The 14,713-nt window shown below is 56.7% G+C and overlaps 1 protein-coding gene across 4 annotated transcripts in view; it reads left to right on the top strand.

Moving 5' to 3' along the window:
• Positions 1-14,713, top strand: part of PAX7 (paired box 7) — a 96,632-nt gene that overhangs the window by 69,463 nt on the left and 12,456 nt on the right. The window contains exons 8-9 of one of the 4 annotated variants that reach the window (XM_087445816.1): positions 7,478-7,497; positions 9,724-9,750. The exons of the other annotated variants lie outside the window; for them this stretch is intronic. Of the exons in view, the coding sequence (XP_087301942.1) occupies positions 7,478-7,497; positions 9,724-9,750 (47 nt within the window). The remainder of the gene's footprint in view (positions 1-7,477; positions 7,498-9,723; positions 9,751-14,713) is intronic. 4 annotated transcript variants of the gene reach the window in all.

Here is a 14,713-nt window from a genome sequence, read left to right as displayed (position 1 = left end):
CTGCCCAGATTAGAAACTGAATTAGCGAGGTCCTGCTAGGTTTCTCTGCTTAGGCCATTTCTTTTCGGGGACTGGAGGTCCTGCTCAGCCCAGGCCAGGTCTGGTCACTGGTTGGAAAGTCGGGAGATCTGAGTTCCCTCCCGGTTCTGCTTCTGACCCACCAAGGTCAAGGGTGTGACCTTGGCAGAGGCCTCCTCATTCTGGTCCTCAGTTTCCCTATCTGTGCGATGGAAGAGATAGACCAACTGCTAGTAAGGAACCTCCCTGCTCAAAGTCTGCGACTTCTGCGGGTTCTGTATACCAGCACGTGAGTTGCAGCCTCTAGATCCACAGGCGGGGGCGACCCTCCTCTCCGTGCTACGCCTCCTCTCCACTCTCCTGGGGCCCCTGCCTCTGCTTCCCAGCAGGCCCGGGTTTAGCTGTCCGGAGCTGCCTGGCTTGGTAGGAAAGAATGGAAATAATGGATTTGTCCTTCTTTCTGATTAGCACGGGGGCTCAGAACGAGACCGTGCCGGCAGATCGAGGGGGAGAAAATGAGGGAGATTAGCAATTAATACAGCGGGCAGACTCGGAGCTGCTCAGGCCTGTCCCTTGGGTCCCCAGCGGGAGGGAGGCCGCTGGGATGGCCGGGTGACTGGACCTGGGAGGCCAGGCAAGACCCCAGGTAGGAAGGCGGGGGTGACTTTGAGGGTCCCCAAGGCCATGCCCTCCCCTGCCTCCAGGTCTTCCCACCTGCTGTTCCCTCTGCCTGGGACCTTCTCCTCTACAGCCCCATCATCATCGCAACCCAATCTTATTCATTCTTTAAGACTTGGCCCCCTTCCAGGATGCCTTCCTCAGCCCCTCGTGGTGGGCTAGCTGTGCCTTCCTGATGCATTGATGACATTTTGTCAGTACATTAAAAGTACCTGTATTATTAGACAAATTAATAATAGTAGTAATAATAGTTCAATTTTTTTGAGCACTGACCCCATGCCAGATGCCACACTAAGCTGGTTACACGGATTATCTCATTTAATCATCATAACATCTCCTCTGGAAGGAGGAGGCCTCAAATTATTTTTGTCTCACAAATGAGGGGACAGAGGCACCCAGCAGTTTAAATAATGTGCCTAAGATAAGTTGTTAACAAGTGGCAGGCGCTGGACTTGACCCCAGCCGGCGTGGCCACAGAGACCATGCTCTTACCCAGTACATGTCATGAAAACGGTCTGTTTCCCACTCACTGGTGAGATCTTTGACGGCCCCAAACACGACTCTGATCTCACTATTTCCAGTGCCCTACGAGGCCTCAGGAGGCAGGCTCTGGAACCCCTGGGCCCCAGTCCCCAGCGCTGTCACTTCCCACCTGTGTGATTCCAAACGGGTTCTTCTCTGCCTCAGTTTCCCCCCCTGTAAAGGGGGCTAATAACATTCCCCTCTCATAGAGAAGTCTGAGAAGTAAGTGTGTTGATGTAAGCAGAGCATGCTGGCACCTGGCACAGTGCAGGGGCTATTGCAGATGGGGGTTCCCAAGGCCACCCAGTGAGTCGGTGCAGGGCCAGGCTCCAGATCTCCCGTTGGGGAATTAATTTTCCCCCAGCACCTTCCAGTTTACTGCTTCTTCTGCCTCCCTGTCTAGGCTCCTGCCCCACCCCAACCTCAGCCCCAGGGCCTCCCCCCACTCCTGACCCTCCCATTAGCCCCTTCTCCCTCAGGCCCTCTCCCCAGCCCTGAACATTTCTCCAACACCTTTGGGGGTGGGGACAGGGGTTCCGAGCAGCTCCAGGGAGCTCTGCTGCCAGATGGTGGCTGATGGGGAGGACACAGGCAGAGGAGGCTCCTCCCCTGGAGTTTCTGGGAGCATCTGAGATCTGGGAGACTGTCCTCCAGGCATGGTTGGCGACCTTCAGAAGGTCAGGCCTGAGTGCCACGCCAACTCCTGTGCAGCCTCAGCCAGTCACCCCTGCTTTGCAAGTCTGCTTCCTTCTAAGTGACAAGGGGTCAGCACATTCTTCGGAGGGAGGACAGCCTCTACCCCAGCCCAGCCAGGCCTGCCATCCCACTTTCCTTCTCCTGCAGCCAGCCTCCCCTCCGTGTCCTGTCCTTCAGCCCAGAACTTTCTCTGGGCCCAGCTGATGGGAAATGAACGGCTGATTTCTTTTCTCCCCCTGCTTCCTGTTTCTCTCTCCCCGAACTTCCTCCAGTTCCGGGTTCTCCGGGCCCTTCTCTCCCTTTGGCCCCCTTTTCCCTCACCCCCTTTGCAGACCGACATCTCTCAGACCCTCCTCCTCTCAAATCCAGCGCCCCATTCCCTTTCCCCTAATCTCTCCCATTCTTCTCCAGTCCTCTCATTTCCTGATTCCTCCCCAAACACCTCTTCTTTCTCCATCTCCAGCCCCACCTCCGTGTCCCCCCCCCCCGCCCGGCCCCCCATTTCTCCTTTCCCAAGCCCTCGCACCTCTCGGACTCTCCAGCTCGCTCACGGGGCCGGAGGTCACGCAGGGGCTGGGCGCGGGTTCCGGGCACAGGTTCTGGTCCTGGCCGGGGCCGGGGGCGGGGCGGGGGCGGCGGCCAGGAAGGTGGGGGCCGGGGGGATCGGGGATCCGCGGCCGCCCCTCCCTGCGCCGCCGCCGCCGCCGCCGCGCGCCTTTGATCCATGGCCCGAGGCCGCCTGACAGTGGAAAATGCGGGGAGACAAAACCACTCAGTCAAAGTGATTCCCAACAACTGTCTCCCCGAGATAAGGACGCGCGCGGCTCGGCGGCCTGCTTAATTCCCGCTGCCCGGCCGGGATCGGGGAGCAGCGGCGGCCGGCCGCCCCCGGAACGCGCGCCGGGCGCGTGGGCGCGGTCCTGCCTCCTGCCTCCGCCGTCCCGTCCCGGGCGCACGGGCCGAGGGCAGGGCGGCCCGGTGAGCGCGCGAGCCCCGCTCGCTCCGGAGGGAAGCAGACAGGCGCCTACTTCCTTGGCAGCGCCTCCAGGGAGGGCTTCCTTCCACATTCCCTATCCACTCGTTTGGTCCCCTTACGCCAATGCACTTGCTATGACATTCTCACCCTCACCGCTCTTCCCTAGCCAAACCCTATTCATCTCTCTGGTCTCAGCTCAGAGATCACTTCCTCTGAGAAGCTGTCGCTGACCCTCGGGTCTGGGTGGCCCCACTCCCTCTCAGGGTAGCAGTTTTGCCTCTGAATCTGGATACTGCTGTGTCCCCCTCCAGCAAGGACCAGGCTATCCTGGTCCCCAGCACAAAGCCTGGCACAGAGTAGGGGTCCAGTAAACAACTGTGGGCAGGCACTGGCCACAGTGGGCATCCCTTCTATGCCCGGCGGGGGGCTCCTGCCTTCAAGGACCTTCTAGATAGTTTGGCAGGAGACAAGCAAGCAAACCAGGAGCCAGAAGCCTCCAGAAAGAAGGGATTGCCGGCTTGGCTAGGCTGGATGGACTACCGGGAGGTCCAGCTTTGCTTTCCAGCCACCTCCCTTGGCAAGCTGGGATCCAACTCGGAGGTTCAGGAAGTGGCAGGAGGTCAGATTATGTGAAGTGAGGCCAAAAGAGGACCTTCATAATCCCCCCTAAACCTCCACGGGGCTTTCTGTTGGGGACTGAGAGAGCCAGCATGTTCCAGAGGTCGCGGGGAGGCAGAATTCGGGATGAAGAAGGACCTTCCCCGTGGGAACTGGCTGCGGATGGATAGACAGCCTTGTGAAGCAGCGAGCGCCGCGTCTCTGGGGGATGCGGGCAGACTGGTTTTGTCAAGACTGTTGGAGAGTGCGTTCTTTGCAGGGTAGGGGATTAAATGGAGTCAGTGGTTCCCAAACCTGTGCATCAGAATGATCTGGGATGCCTGTTAGAAGTCTAAATTCCCAGGCTCCACCCTGACATGCTGAAGCGGTAGGTCTGTACAGGGACTGGGAGAATCCCTATTTTAAAGAGCGCACTGTTCGAGGCAGCCTGGGTTCGCAATCCTTCACCGTGTCAACATCACATCAGCACTTTGACCCCTCTTTCTTTAGGAAGTGACCCAGAGGAGGATCTGTTTGAATTGAACTGAGATGCCCTCTCCAGCAATCTCCCAGCTAGAAGGCACCCTAGGAATAGTTAACCTCACTTGCTGCCTGCTTTGACAAAGAGAAGCCCCCACAAGGGCCCTGCACACTTTCCTCTGCCTAGAAAGACTCAGGGATGAGCAGGACGTTTCTGAGGGCACAGTGGGTGTGGCAGTGGCCGGATCATCTCAGAGGGTCAGTGGACAGCATTTACAGTCATCTCTGCCTCTGCTCTGAGTGGCATGGACCGTCCGCACTTTGACACAAAGCCCTGGGAAATCTTTTCAAGCATTGAGCACGAGCCGAGGAGACTCGGGTGGGGCTCGGGAGGGAGACCCACCTCTGCCCCCCTCCTGTGCCTCCTTCCCACTGGTCTGTTGGGGACCAGCAGAGAGCCTGAGGGCTCAGCATGCAATCTTCTGGCCAGACCCGGGGTCTGAGCTACAGCGCCACCGGAGGATTAAGGTCCCGTGAGGGCCCTGGCTAGTGTCTTACACAAAGAGAACACATCCCAGCTGAAATTGAGACGTAATGCCCAGGGGCAGAAGTTGCTGAGCCTCCCCCAGGAGCTGCCTTCCCCTCCCCACCAGATATGCCCTCCCGATCCGCAGCCCGCTGACCATCCTTCCCTGAGTCCCTGGTGCTGACTCCAGCCCCAGCCAACTCCATCCTCCCTCTCTAGGCCTCTGGGGAGAAGCAGCTGTCCCAACTGGGGCCCCACCTTGAAGTGGGGTTGCTATTCCGGCACCATGATAATGGCAACACCATCCCCAATTTGTTCAGAACCTGGGGGTCAGCGAGGCGCTTTGGCCCCTTTAGCTATTTGATCCTTGCCGAGCCCTGAGGGCCTGGAATCATCCTGCCCATTCTGCAGACTCAGAGAGGCACGGCTCAAGGTCAGAGCAGGGGACGGTGTCGGAATCCAAAACCCAGGTCTGTCTGAGCGCAGAGATTAAATCCCTCCTTAGTGCTGGGCTGCCAGAACAGGCAGGACCGGACTAGACCCCTGGTCTGCACTTTAACAAGTTCCCAGGGGATTTGCACGCACAGGAAAATTTGAGAAGCACTGGCCGAAATGACCTTGTCGTGCCCTCTCCTACTCCCCAGCCCTCAGATGCCCCACAAGCTCCTGCGGTGACTCAGAGTGGACCACCCTGGACAGCAGAGGATGGAGACAGGAAGGGGCCTGGGAGGGAAGCTGAAATCTCTCAGAGGCCCAGAGGAGGAAGCAGGGGTGCAGGGAGGCAGGCTGAGGGTTCCTCCAGCCCTGCAGTCCTGTACTAGGCTGACAACCAGCTGGACCCAGTGCGAGCCTGGCACCCTGCGTGGCGGGCTCAGTCCTGGCCCACTAAGCTCCAGGGCTGATTCAGGAGGTGCCTCCTGCTGGAGGCATGCAGGGGTGGTGGGCAGAGGGGCATGGAAGAGGACAGACAGACAGATGTGCAGAACGGACAGGGCAAGGGAGCGATGGAGGAGCAGTGGAGGCAGAGGGAAAGGGACACAGACTGGGAAACATAAAGAGAGGCTGAGAGAGAAGCACGTAGAGAGGTAGAGACAGGAAGGGAGAGAGACAGAGAGAAAGAACGAGAGACAGCAACACAGAGAGAGGCGCGCAGACAGGGACAGAGACGGGAAGAAAAAGACAGAAAGAAACAGGGAGAGGCCATGGGTGACGGGAGTGATGGAGAGTCAGAGACACAATTGGAGGGAGATGCACTTACAGAAATGGGACGGGGACAGGGAGCCGAGACAGGAGGGAGGACCCCAAAGCCGGAGGGGGCAGGTGCAGAGAGGGCTTGAGGGAGCTACAGACACGGCTCTGCAGTCAGACAGGCCTGAATGTGAATCCCAGCCCTGCCACCTCCTAGCTGTGTGGCTTTGGGGAGAGAAGGAACTTCGCCTTGGATTCCTCCATGAAGAGAACAGCAGCAGCAGAAAAGGACCGTTTGTCCTGACAGGGGAAGCTGCCAGAGCCCAGCTTCTCTCCATGCTCCCTTCTCCCACCCATGGTCCCCAGGTCCGCAGCAGGGACCTTTTCCCAAAACGAGGGGGCCACCTGGACCTGAACCCCAGATGCCCTGCTCCCAGCCCTGGCCTCCTGGTGTGGCGGTGGTTGATCCAGAGCCTCCAGAGCCCGGGGTGAGAAGTCCTGCCCTTCTACCAAGTGTTTTCCTTTAGTTCCAGATACCACCCTGACAGGTGCTCCCCTGTGATTAATGTCCCCACCCCCTAGGCCTGGGACCAGCCCCTCCTCCCCAAGCAGGAGCTGGTGGGTGTGTGGGCTGCACAGAGACCGAGCCTTCCAGAACCCCCGCCTGGTCCCTCCCTCTTCCTGGACTTCCCCTGGCCACCAGGAGAGAGAAGAGACCCCCCTCAGAGCCCCCCTGAGATGAGCCAGTCAACTGTGGCTGAGTTTTCCTTCAAGTCTCTGTTTTCCTGTCTGGGTGATGATGTTAATAATCCTGCTGCCGTGGTCAAGAGGCCGTGTCAGCGAAGTACCCGGAGCCCCTTGGGGCAAAGCAGAAAGGCCTCAGGGGGGGCTGCCGGGGGGCCCCCACGGCCCTGATAACAGAGTCGCTAATGGTGGACGTGGGGCGCAGAAGAATGACTTTAGCTCTCAGTGACGCAAGGAGGTGAACTTGACAGTCATCAGATTATATGGGGGGGCAAACGGGCTTCAGCAACTTGAAGGCCCTGTGCAGAGTGGCAGGGGAGGGGATCATGGATAGTTTGGGGTACAGCCAGGTGGTTTAGGGGACTGCTGTCAGAGTTGGGGACCATAGTTGGAGATGCGGTGAGTTTGAATTGGTCATGGTGGAATTGGAGTGCATTTATCTAAAATATAGGTAATAACTCTGCAACTGGGAGCAGTGGCTACCAGCTGTGTGATCTTAAGCAAGTGATTTGACCTCTCTGTGCCTCAGTTTCCTCATCTATAAAATGTGGATGATAGTAGTACCTGTTTTACAGGGCTGTGTGAGGAGTAAATGGATTAACACATGAATGCTGAGAATGCTACTTGGCACAGAATAAGCATCAAAGAAATATTAGCTAGGATCATGAATGGTCACATTTGGAAGTGTGGTCAGCAAGAGGGTCAGGGAGTTGGGTTGTTAAGGGAGCTGGGGACCTGGGCTGGCGTTGGGGTGCATGCAGTATAGGATGGAGTGGGGACTGCATTCTGGCTCCTTTCCCCACCTTGCCCAACCCTCTTCTGGAATAACCCGCGGCATCGCCTTCCCAGCCTGCAGCATGAGTGAGAAAGCTGCTATCTCCTCCTGCATCTCTCCCAGCCCGGGGACTGCAAAGAGACAACATCTCTCCACGGCTGTCCCCAGCCTCTTGTTTGTTTAGTACGTCAGAGCCGTGGGCACGTTTTTGATAATTTTGTGGCTGCCTTTATCAAATGGGGATTCACAGGCGCTTTATCCTCGATAAGTGGATTAGTCGGTGCGCTAAACAAGACAGTGTGGGACGCGGGAGCTGCTCTGGAGAAGATATTTGTTTCGCAAAGAATGGAGCCTGCGTTCCCCGCCCTGAGCCAGCGAGGCAGGCAGGGCCCTGAGGTAGCTGGAGGGCTCTCTGTGCTCTTTCTCCCGGGGCAGGGAGCCCTGATTCTGGGGACTCTCTACAGTGCAGGCGGAGGGTAGGTGGAAGGCTGGTCCCAGGATGGCCCTCGGGTCCATCAGGGGAAGGGAGGGTAGAACCCTGCATTGAATCCAACTATCTGGTATACCTGGGCTCATTTGGAGGGTGTCACCTCCCTGGGCGGCAGCTTCCTCCCCCGTCTCCTACCTTCCCATGCTTTTTCTTTCCTTCCTTCCCTTTCTCCAAGCCTTTCACTTCCTTTTTGTTTCCTTTCTTCCTCCCTCAAACACCTCCAAAGGGCTTTTGCTAAGTACTGTGAATCCAGACATGGATAAGACAGGGTCCTAGCATTTGCAGACAAAAGCACAAAACCAAACCAGTAGGCCCCCAAGCATGGCAACAAGAGGCCACTCTGGTTGCACACTGGGCTTCTCAAACTTCTCTCCAAAGTACCCCGATAATAGTCGAGTGTGTGCCCCCTGGGCCCTGAGGGCGGGGTGTAACTCAGACTTCTGTGTATTATCTTTAAAATGCATGCACAGTTTGCATTCTTTGCCCCTGTGGAGCCATATTTGTTGGCCATAATAATATAATAACTTAGCATCGGGTCAAGTTGACACTCCGGGAAGTTGCGCCATGTTATCTTGTGACTCTGCATGGTGCACGATGTTGCACGGCAACGTGGATGTTGGGACTGAGCCGGAAGGTGCGGATGACTGGGCTGTCTGGAGTCTGGGTGACCAAGAGGGCGATGCAATCACGGACAGAAGCAGGGAGTGCAGGAAGAGGATCTGGACCGGGGTTGATGTGTGGGGATCAAGGCCGCGAGGCAGCCAAGAGGGTGCTAGGATAGAGGTCGGGGCAGAGATGTGGATTTCAGAGACATCTCTCTCAGAGACCCGGAGATGGAATAATATGCTTAGAGAGGGAGGAGAGAAAGAGGCTGAGAGGATGCTTGGTCCAGCTGTTCCCCCACAGCTGGATGAGAGCGTGGGGGGACCCAGTGTTTTCTTTTTCCCTTCCGTTTTTAGTGTGAGTGGCCGGGATCGTGAGGTCTCTGCTCTGTGCTGCAGCAAGCTTCTGGGTGAGAGTGACAGGGAGCAGAGACTCGTAGAGGAAAGAAACGGGTGGAGCAGAGCAGTCCGGGTCCCCAGCTGGTCCTTAGCAGCGTCTGTCCGCCCCAAGCTGCCTCCAGCTGAGTGTGATTTTGCTATTTATTTACATGTAATTATTGCTATGAGGTGCAGATATTAACGCTGTCAAGAGCAATTTGCTCTGACATTTTTCACTCGCTCAGTGCCCCTGCCACTCTCGAAGGAGCCCAGGGCTCTCCCTGCTCCGGCCGCTGCACGCTCGGTGGCCCGGCCGGGAACCACCCAGCCGGCAAGGAGTGGCGTCAGCGAGCTCACCCGGCTCCTCTGCAAACTCATTAAGCTTCGAAATTGAATTTGGTTCGGGAGAGGGCTGGCAGGGCCCCACTCTACCCTGCCTGGGCTGGATCAAGGCCTCCCTGCTCTGCCTTTCAGAGAAAACTGGGCAGGGGCTGGGCTGACTGGGGCGGTGGCCAGTGGCTGAGGCTGGCAGAGGGCAGCTGGTGAAGACGGTGGAGGGTCATTGTCAGGGAGGTGGGAGTGCACACAGCCCCCAAGGTGGCCACTACACAAAGGTTTGGCATGGCAGCTCAAACCCTCTCAAGAGGGTTATCTGGTCACCCCCCAGGAAAACCAGGCAGCTCTAACTTTTGGGACATTATTGCGATTGACAGCTGTACCCACCTAACAGAGGCTTTCCTATGGAGCCAGTCGAGCATGTTGATGGTACCCTGGGGAAGGGAAAGGTGCTGAGCTGGCCCTGCAGTGGGTCCCTTAGGTAGATGCTAGAAAGAGAATTCGACTTTGGAGTTACACCTTCTGAGTTCAAATCCCAACCCACTACTTACTAATTGTGTAGACTTGGGAGAATGATTTAGCTTCCCAGAGCCTCAATTTCTTGATCTGTAGCACGGAACAGCCGTATGATACCTGTATTTCATGGAATCTAAGACGATTAGAGGCTGGCCCTTTCTCGGTCTTATCGGAAGGCATCAACAAAAGTTTCGCACCCAGCTCTGTCTTCACTGGTACCTGACAGTGGTGCTACCTAGCTGCTAACACGGCCATAGCCAGGTGCAGTGGATGCTAAATGCATTGCAGTTTCAGAATTGAAATATGCGTCCTTCAGACAGCTGTGGTGGGAGGGATGGGGGTGCTGCCCGTGCATAGTAGGTGCTTGGCTTAATAATAGGAGGCTTAGTAATGGAAGGCTATGGGCATTTTTCCTCTTGATAACCGGGGACTGTTTTACAGAAGGGGAAACTGAGGCTCATTCATTTGTTCATACATTCATTCCACCTAAGAGCCTCTGCTCCTTAGGGCAAGCAGGGCCTGAGTTATCAAGGCCGTGAGTCCTTAACGCGTTCTGATATGTGCCAGCTTGTCTGCCCAGGTACTAACGAGGCCTCCCTGCCACCACTCACTCCCTGCCACGGCCGATCTGCGTCCTCGTCTCTGGCAATTACTGAGGGGGACCCCCCCACACGCCAGGGGGCCCAGGCCTCCCCCTCCTCTTCATCTCCCAACCTGGGCTGGGGCCCAAGTCAAGGAGGCCCCCCTCCCTCCCCATCCCAGCCCTCCCGTCTCACCCTCCTCCCTCAGCTCAGCCAATTAGGCCCCTGACACCTGGAGCCGCTGACAAACTGTTTCTGTCACTTGCTCTCTGTCTTTCATTAGGGCCGCAGAGGAGGGGGAGCGGGAGGGGAGGAGGAGGGATGGGATCTTTCATGCTTAGTAAGGCCAGATACATTAATTACAAAACGGCCATTTGCCGCGTGAAAGTGTGCTAATTAAATTTATGCAATCATTATCTTTAAATAGTCATATCTTTCCCGGCGATCGGCGCCTTCCTTCTCCAGCCCCGCTGCCTCTCTGAGCAGAGTCTCGCTAATCCCCCAGTCGCCATTATCGCGCCATCAGAGATAGTCTCTGAATCCCACCGCACTCTGTTAGCTCCAGCACCCTCCAGGGGCCGGGACCCCTGGGACCCATCTTGGCACGGACACTTTCAGACCTGGGCCAACCCAAGATCCACCCAGGGAGGAGAGGCCAAAGCCATGCCTCTCTGGTGTTTCCAGATATTTCTAGATGTTTCCAGATATTTCTAGGTGTTTCCAGATATTTGGAGGTTGACATCCTGTAGACCAAACACTAGAAATGTGTGTGTGTTTGTGTGTGTGTGTGTCTTTAATTTTTTGGACAAAGAGTGGGAAGTCATTCTCTCCATCCCCCACTTCCAGACAGTCTGTAGCTAAGCCTCCAAGGATCCCTGGGGTGGGAAGGAGGCTCTTAGAAATCCGTTGAGTTGAGGGGCAGATGCGAGTATGCCACAGACTCTGAGTTTATTCTTTTTATTCCAACAAATCCGTGCCAGGCCCTGTGCTGGGGAAAAACAGATAAACTCATTCATTCATTCGCTCATGAATTTACACACTCAACCAATGTCTGTTGGACCCTACTCTTTGCCAGGCACTGGTCACAGGACACCAAGTCTGCCGCCAGCAGCTCCTGGCCAAATCCAGGGTCAGCGTCAGGGTGTGCCCAGGGCGGAGGCCGGGCCCCAGTGAGGCTGAAAGCTTTCTCTGGGTGAGGCCCAAACCCAAGACTTCACAGCCTTTTCGACTCAGCCTTTCAGGCTCTCTCCCTCCACACGCAAGGAGGTTCTTTACCAAAGTCTTGGCCACATCCCATCTCTGCAGAAATGGTCTCCCTGCTCGCCTCTCCGATCAGCCAGAGCCCGTCTCTTGAGTCTTTTCAGGTCTGGTCTGCTGAACCCCCACTTGGGAGGAAGAGACAGTCTGGTGGAGTATGAGGAGCAGGAGCCCCCTCCTAGTCAGAGACGCAGTCAGTGACCAGTGTTTACTGAGTGCCCTCTGAGCCTCAGAGGCCCCCAGGCCCCGGTGCGTCCCCTTGGGGAGATCAACTAGGGGACAGAGAGGCTGTGTGCTCATACACACGTGCAGTCCTCACACACAACACTCACACACCTGCACACGTGAACTCACAAGCACACATACAAAACACACCTGCACACATGATACTCCCATGTGCACATGCATGCACATACACAATACTCACACTTGCACACACAATACTCACACACATGCACACACAGACTCACAACCACACATACAAAATTCACATAGACACACACAACACTCGTGCACATGCGCGCATGCACACACACTAATCTCACATGTACGATGCACCCACACAGTACTCATGAGCGCACGCACGCGCGCACACACACACACACACACGAGTTAAGAATGACCCAGAGCCATCTATGGAGAATGAAGACCACAGTGAGGTGCAGGGCAAGAGGAGTGAAGTAGAAGTCAGGGGTCAATTGTTCCTGCGCCGATGCTGCCACTCAGCTCCTAGGTGACTCTGGGTGGGCTCCTAAGCCTCAGTTTCCTCATCTGAAAAATGGGGTAGCAGTGCTTCAGAGAGCAGTGATGAGGCTTCACGGGAAATGCTTTGGGCACTGTGAGCGGCCAGTTGTGCAAAAGAACGGCAGCAGCAAGGCTCAGAAAAGCCTGCACGGAAGGCTGCGTGGTGACACATGAGGAGAAAGGGAGTCAGGGGGCTGGGGCTGGGGCTGGAAGAGGGGAGGGGAGCTCGCTGGCCGTGCCTGGGCACCAGCTCTCCTGGTGGGTGGGGGGCTGCTGTGTGAGTTGTGGATGGTGGCGGGGTGGCATGTGAGGGCTGTAAGCAGAGAGATGGAAGGCGAAAGGGGGCGGGGACAGGGAGACCTGCAGGAAATCTTGTTTGGAAGCTCAGAGTCAGCACCCGAAGCCCATTACCGCTGTCCACAGGGGGCAGGGAGAGGGGAGGGGCCCAGATCCTCTTAGCCGGGAATTGAGCGGGAGCGGGGGGAGCGGGGGTGGTCGGCCACCTGGGTGGGTGATTTCTCGCTTGCACTAATCCCGGCGTGGAGCTGGGGACCGGCAGCGGGCCAGGCGGGGGTGTTGTGTGATGTGTGTCTGGGTGTCCGTCCGGGGCTGGAGGGGGGGGATGCAGGCCCGTAGGCATGCGTTAGTGAGCTGGCGATTATGGGGTTGTGAGGCTGCCGTGTGTGCGAATGTGTGTGGTGCCCGGGTGTGCGTCTGTGAAGTGTGTGGACGATGTGTAAGCGGTGTGCATGTGTGCAGTGTTTCCTGTGCACCACTCTTTGTGTGTTTGTGTTGGCCTGTCTGTATTTCATGTGCGTGCTCATGTCTTCACCCGCATGGGTGTAGATGTGTAGTAGGAATATTTGTGTGTAGCAATAACAGTGATGATTTAGGAGCAGCGGTTCTCAAACTCGGCTGCACATTAGAATCACTTGGGGAACGAGCTTTAAAAAATGCTGATGCCCAGACCCTCAGACCAACAAATCAGAACCTCTAAGGGATGGGGCCCTGGCATCAGCATTTTAAGACTCCCCAGGTGAGTCTGCTGGGCAGCCAGGGTGGAGAAGCATCAATTGAGCAGAGAAACCCCAGTGGAGCAGCCTCGTCCCTTGTCCCCAGCCCTCAGCCTGCGCCCCCTGGGGTCCATCTGTCCATAGCAACAGACACCAGGCCCCAGACCCTTAAGGACCAAGACAAGTCCCCAGAGGATCCCCCAGCCTGGGACAGCTCTTGGTCTGTAGAGACATATTCTACAGAGCGGTACAAACGTTGCATTCCATTCCTGGCAAGCTGTGCCCTTGCCTCCTCTCCCCGACAGTGGGAACAGGGTGCTCCCACAACGTGCCTGCTCCCACCTCTTGTTGAAGTCAGGGGGTGAATTAGTAAGAGGGGGGACCACGACTGCAGTCAGATCTGAGGCTTGGAGATAAACGTGCTCGGTGCGCCACGCCAGCGGGTCATTTTGGAGCCCAGCCGGAGATGGGGGCAGGACGAGTGGCCATCGTGAGCCCGGGCTGGCACCACTGCCATTGGTTTGGGGTGACAGTCTGCCCGAGTGCGACTCACTGCCCCTCTCTGAGCCTTAGTTTCTCCGTCTGTGAAAATGCGGCGATCTCCAAGGTACCTCTCGGGTTTTATGTGAGTATTTGGGTGTGTTTACATGTAAGTGTGAGTGCGTGTAAATGTACTGGTGAGTTTAAGAGAAGTGGGTGTGCACGTGTGAAGGACTGTCATGACGGTTCATTGGGGTTTGCATGAAAAGCCATTTGGCCATCCAGAGAAGAGGCGTTTCAAGTTCTCACCTTCCCGGATGCAGGGGTGCGTCCCTGTGAAGGTGGGTGTGAGCTGCTCTGTGGGGTGTGTGTGTTGTGTAGGTGTGCGAATCCTGGGCCTCGCCAGGTCTCGACTGGGGACATCACAGATCTGCCATCAGGGATGCCATCCCCTGTCCACAGATGAGCACGTTCAGGCCAGAGAGGGGGCGTGTGGCTTGTCAAAATGACTCCCACCCGGCTCTCTCTCCAGAGCGCAGGCCCCAGCTTCTGCGCAGGGCAGAGCAAGTCTCCATTCAGAAAGCCCCCACTGCGTGCCAGCCCCCACGGCGAAGAAGAGATGAAAAAGACGCGGCCCGGGACCCTGAGCCTGCCCTCCAGTGGTCATTTCAGCCTCAGGCCAGGTCCCTCTAATCCAGGTGGAAGAGGAGGGGGTAATGGGGGAGAGAGGAGAAGGTGGGGAGAGCTGGCATTCACTGAGGACGAACCGTGTGCCGGGCAATGTCTTAAGCATTTGGTGTGCATTTACTCATTTAATCCTTACAATAACCCTCTAGGTAGCTACAATTATTACCATTCCCATTACACAGATAAGAACATCGAGACACAGAAGGTTAAAGAAATTGCCCAGCGTCACAGCTGGTCAGCGGCAGAGCATGGATGCTAATGCAGATATTCTGGCCCCCAATGCTGCAGGAAAGCCCCTCAGGGCACTGATTGGCCGAGCGCCCTTGGGGAAACCACTGTCCCTCTGGGACCTAAGGGTCCCCTTCTGGCATTGGAAGGTGGGGCTCCCCACTTGCCCGCTGGTCCAGGTGATCCTTGGCCTCCTTCCAG

The sequence above is a fragment of the Ceratotherium simum genome, chromosome 22 (genome assembly GCF_057802395.1).
Source record: "Ceratotherium simum simum isolate JZ-2026a chromosome 22, ASM5780239v1, whole genome shotgun sequence".
NCBI classification, from domain to species: domain Eukaryota; kingdom Metazoa; phylum Chordata; class Mammalia; order Perissodactyla; family Rhinocerotidae; genus Ceratotherium; species Ceratotherium simum.
This window is presented reverse-complemented; position numbering and strand designations above follow the sequence as displayed.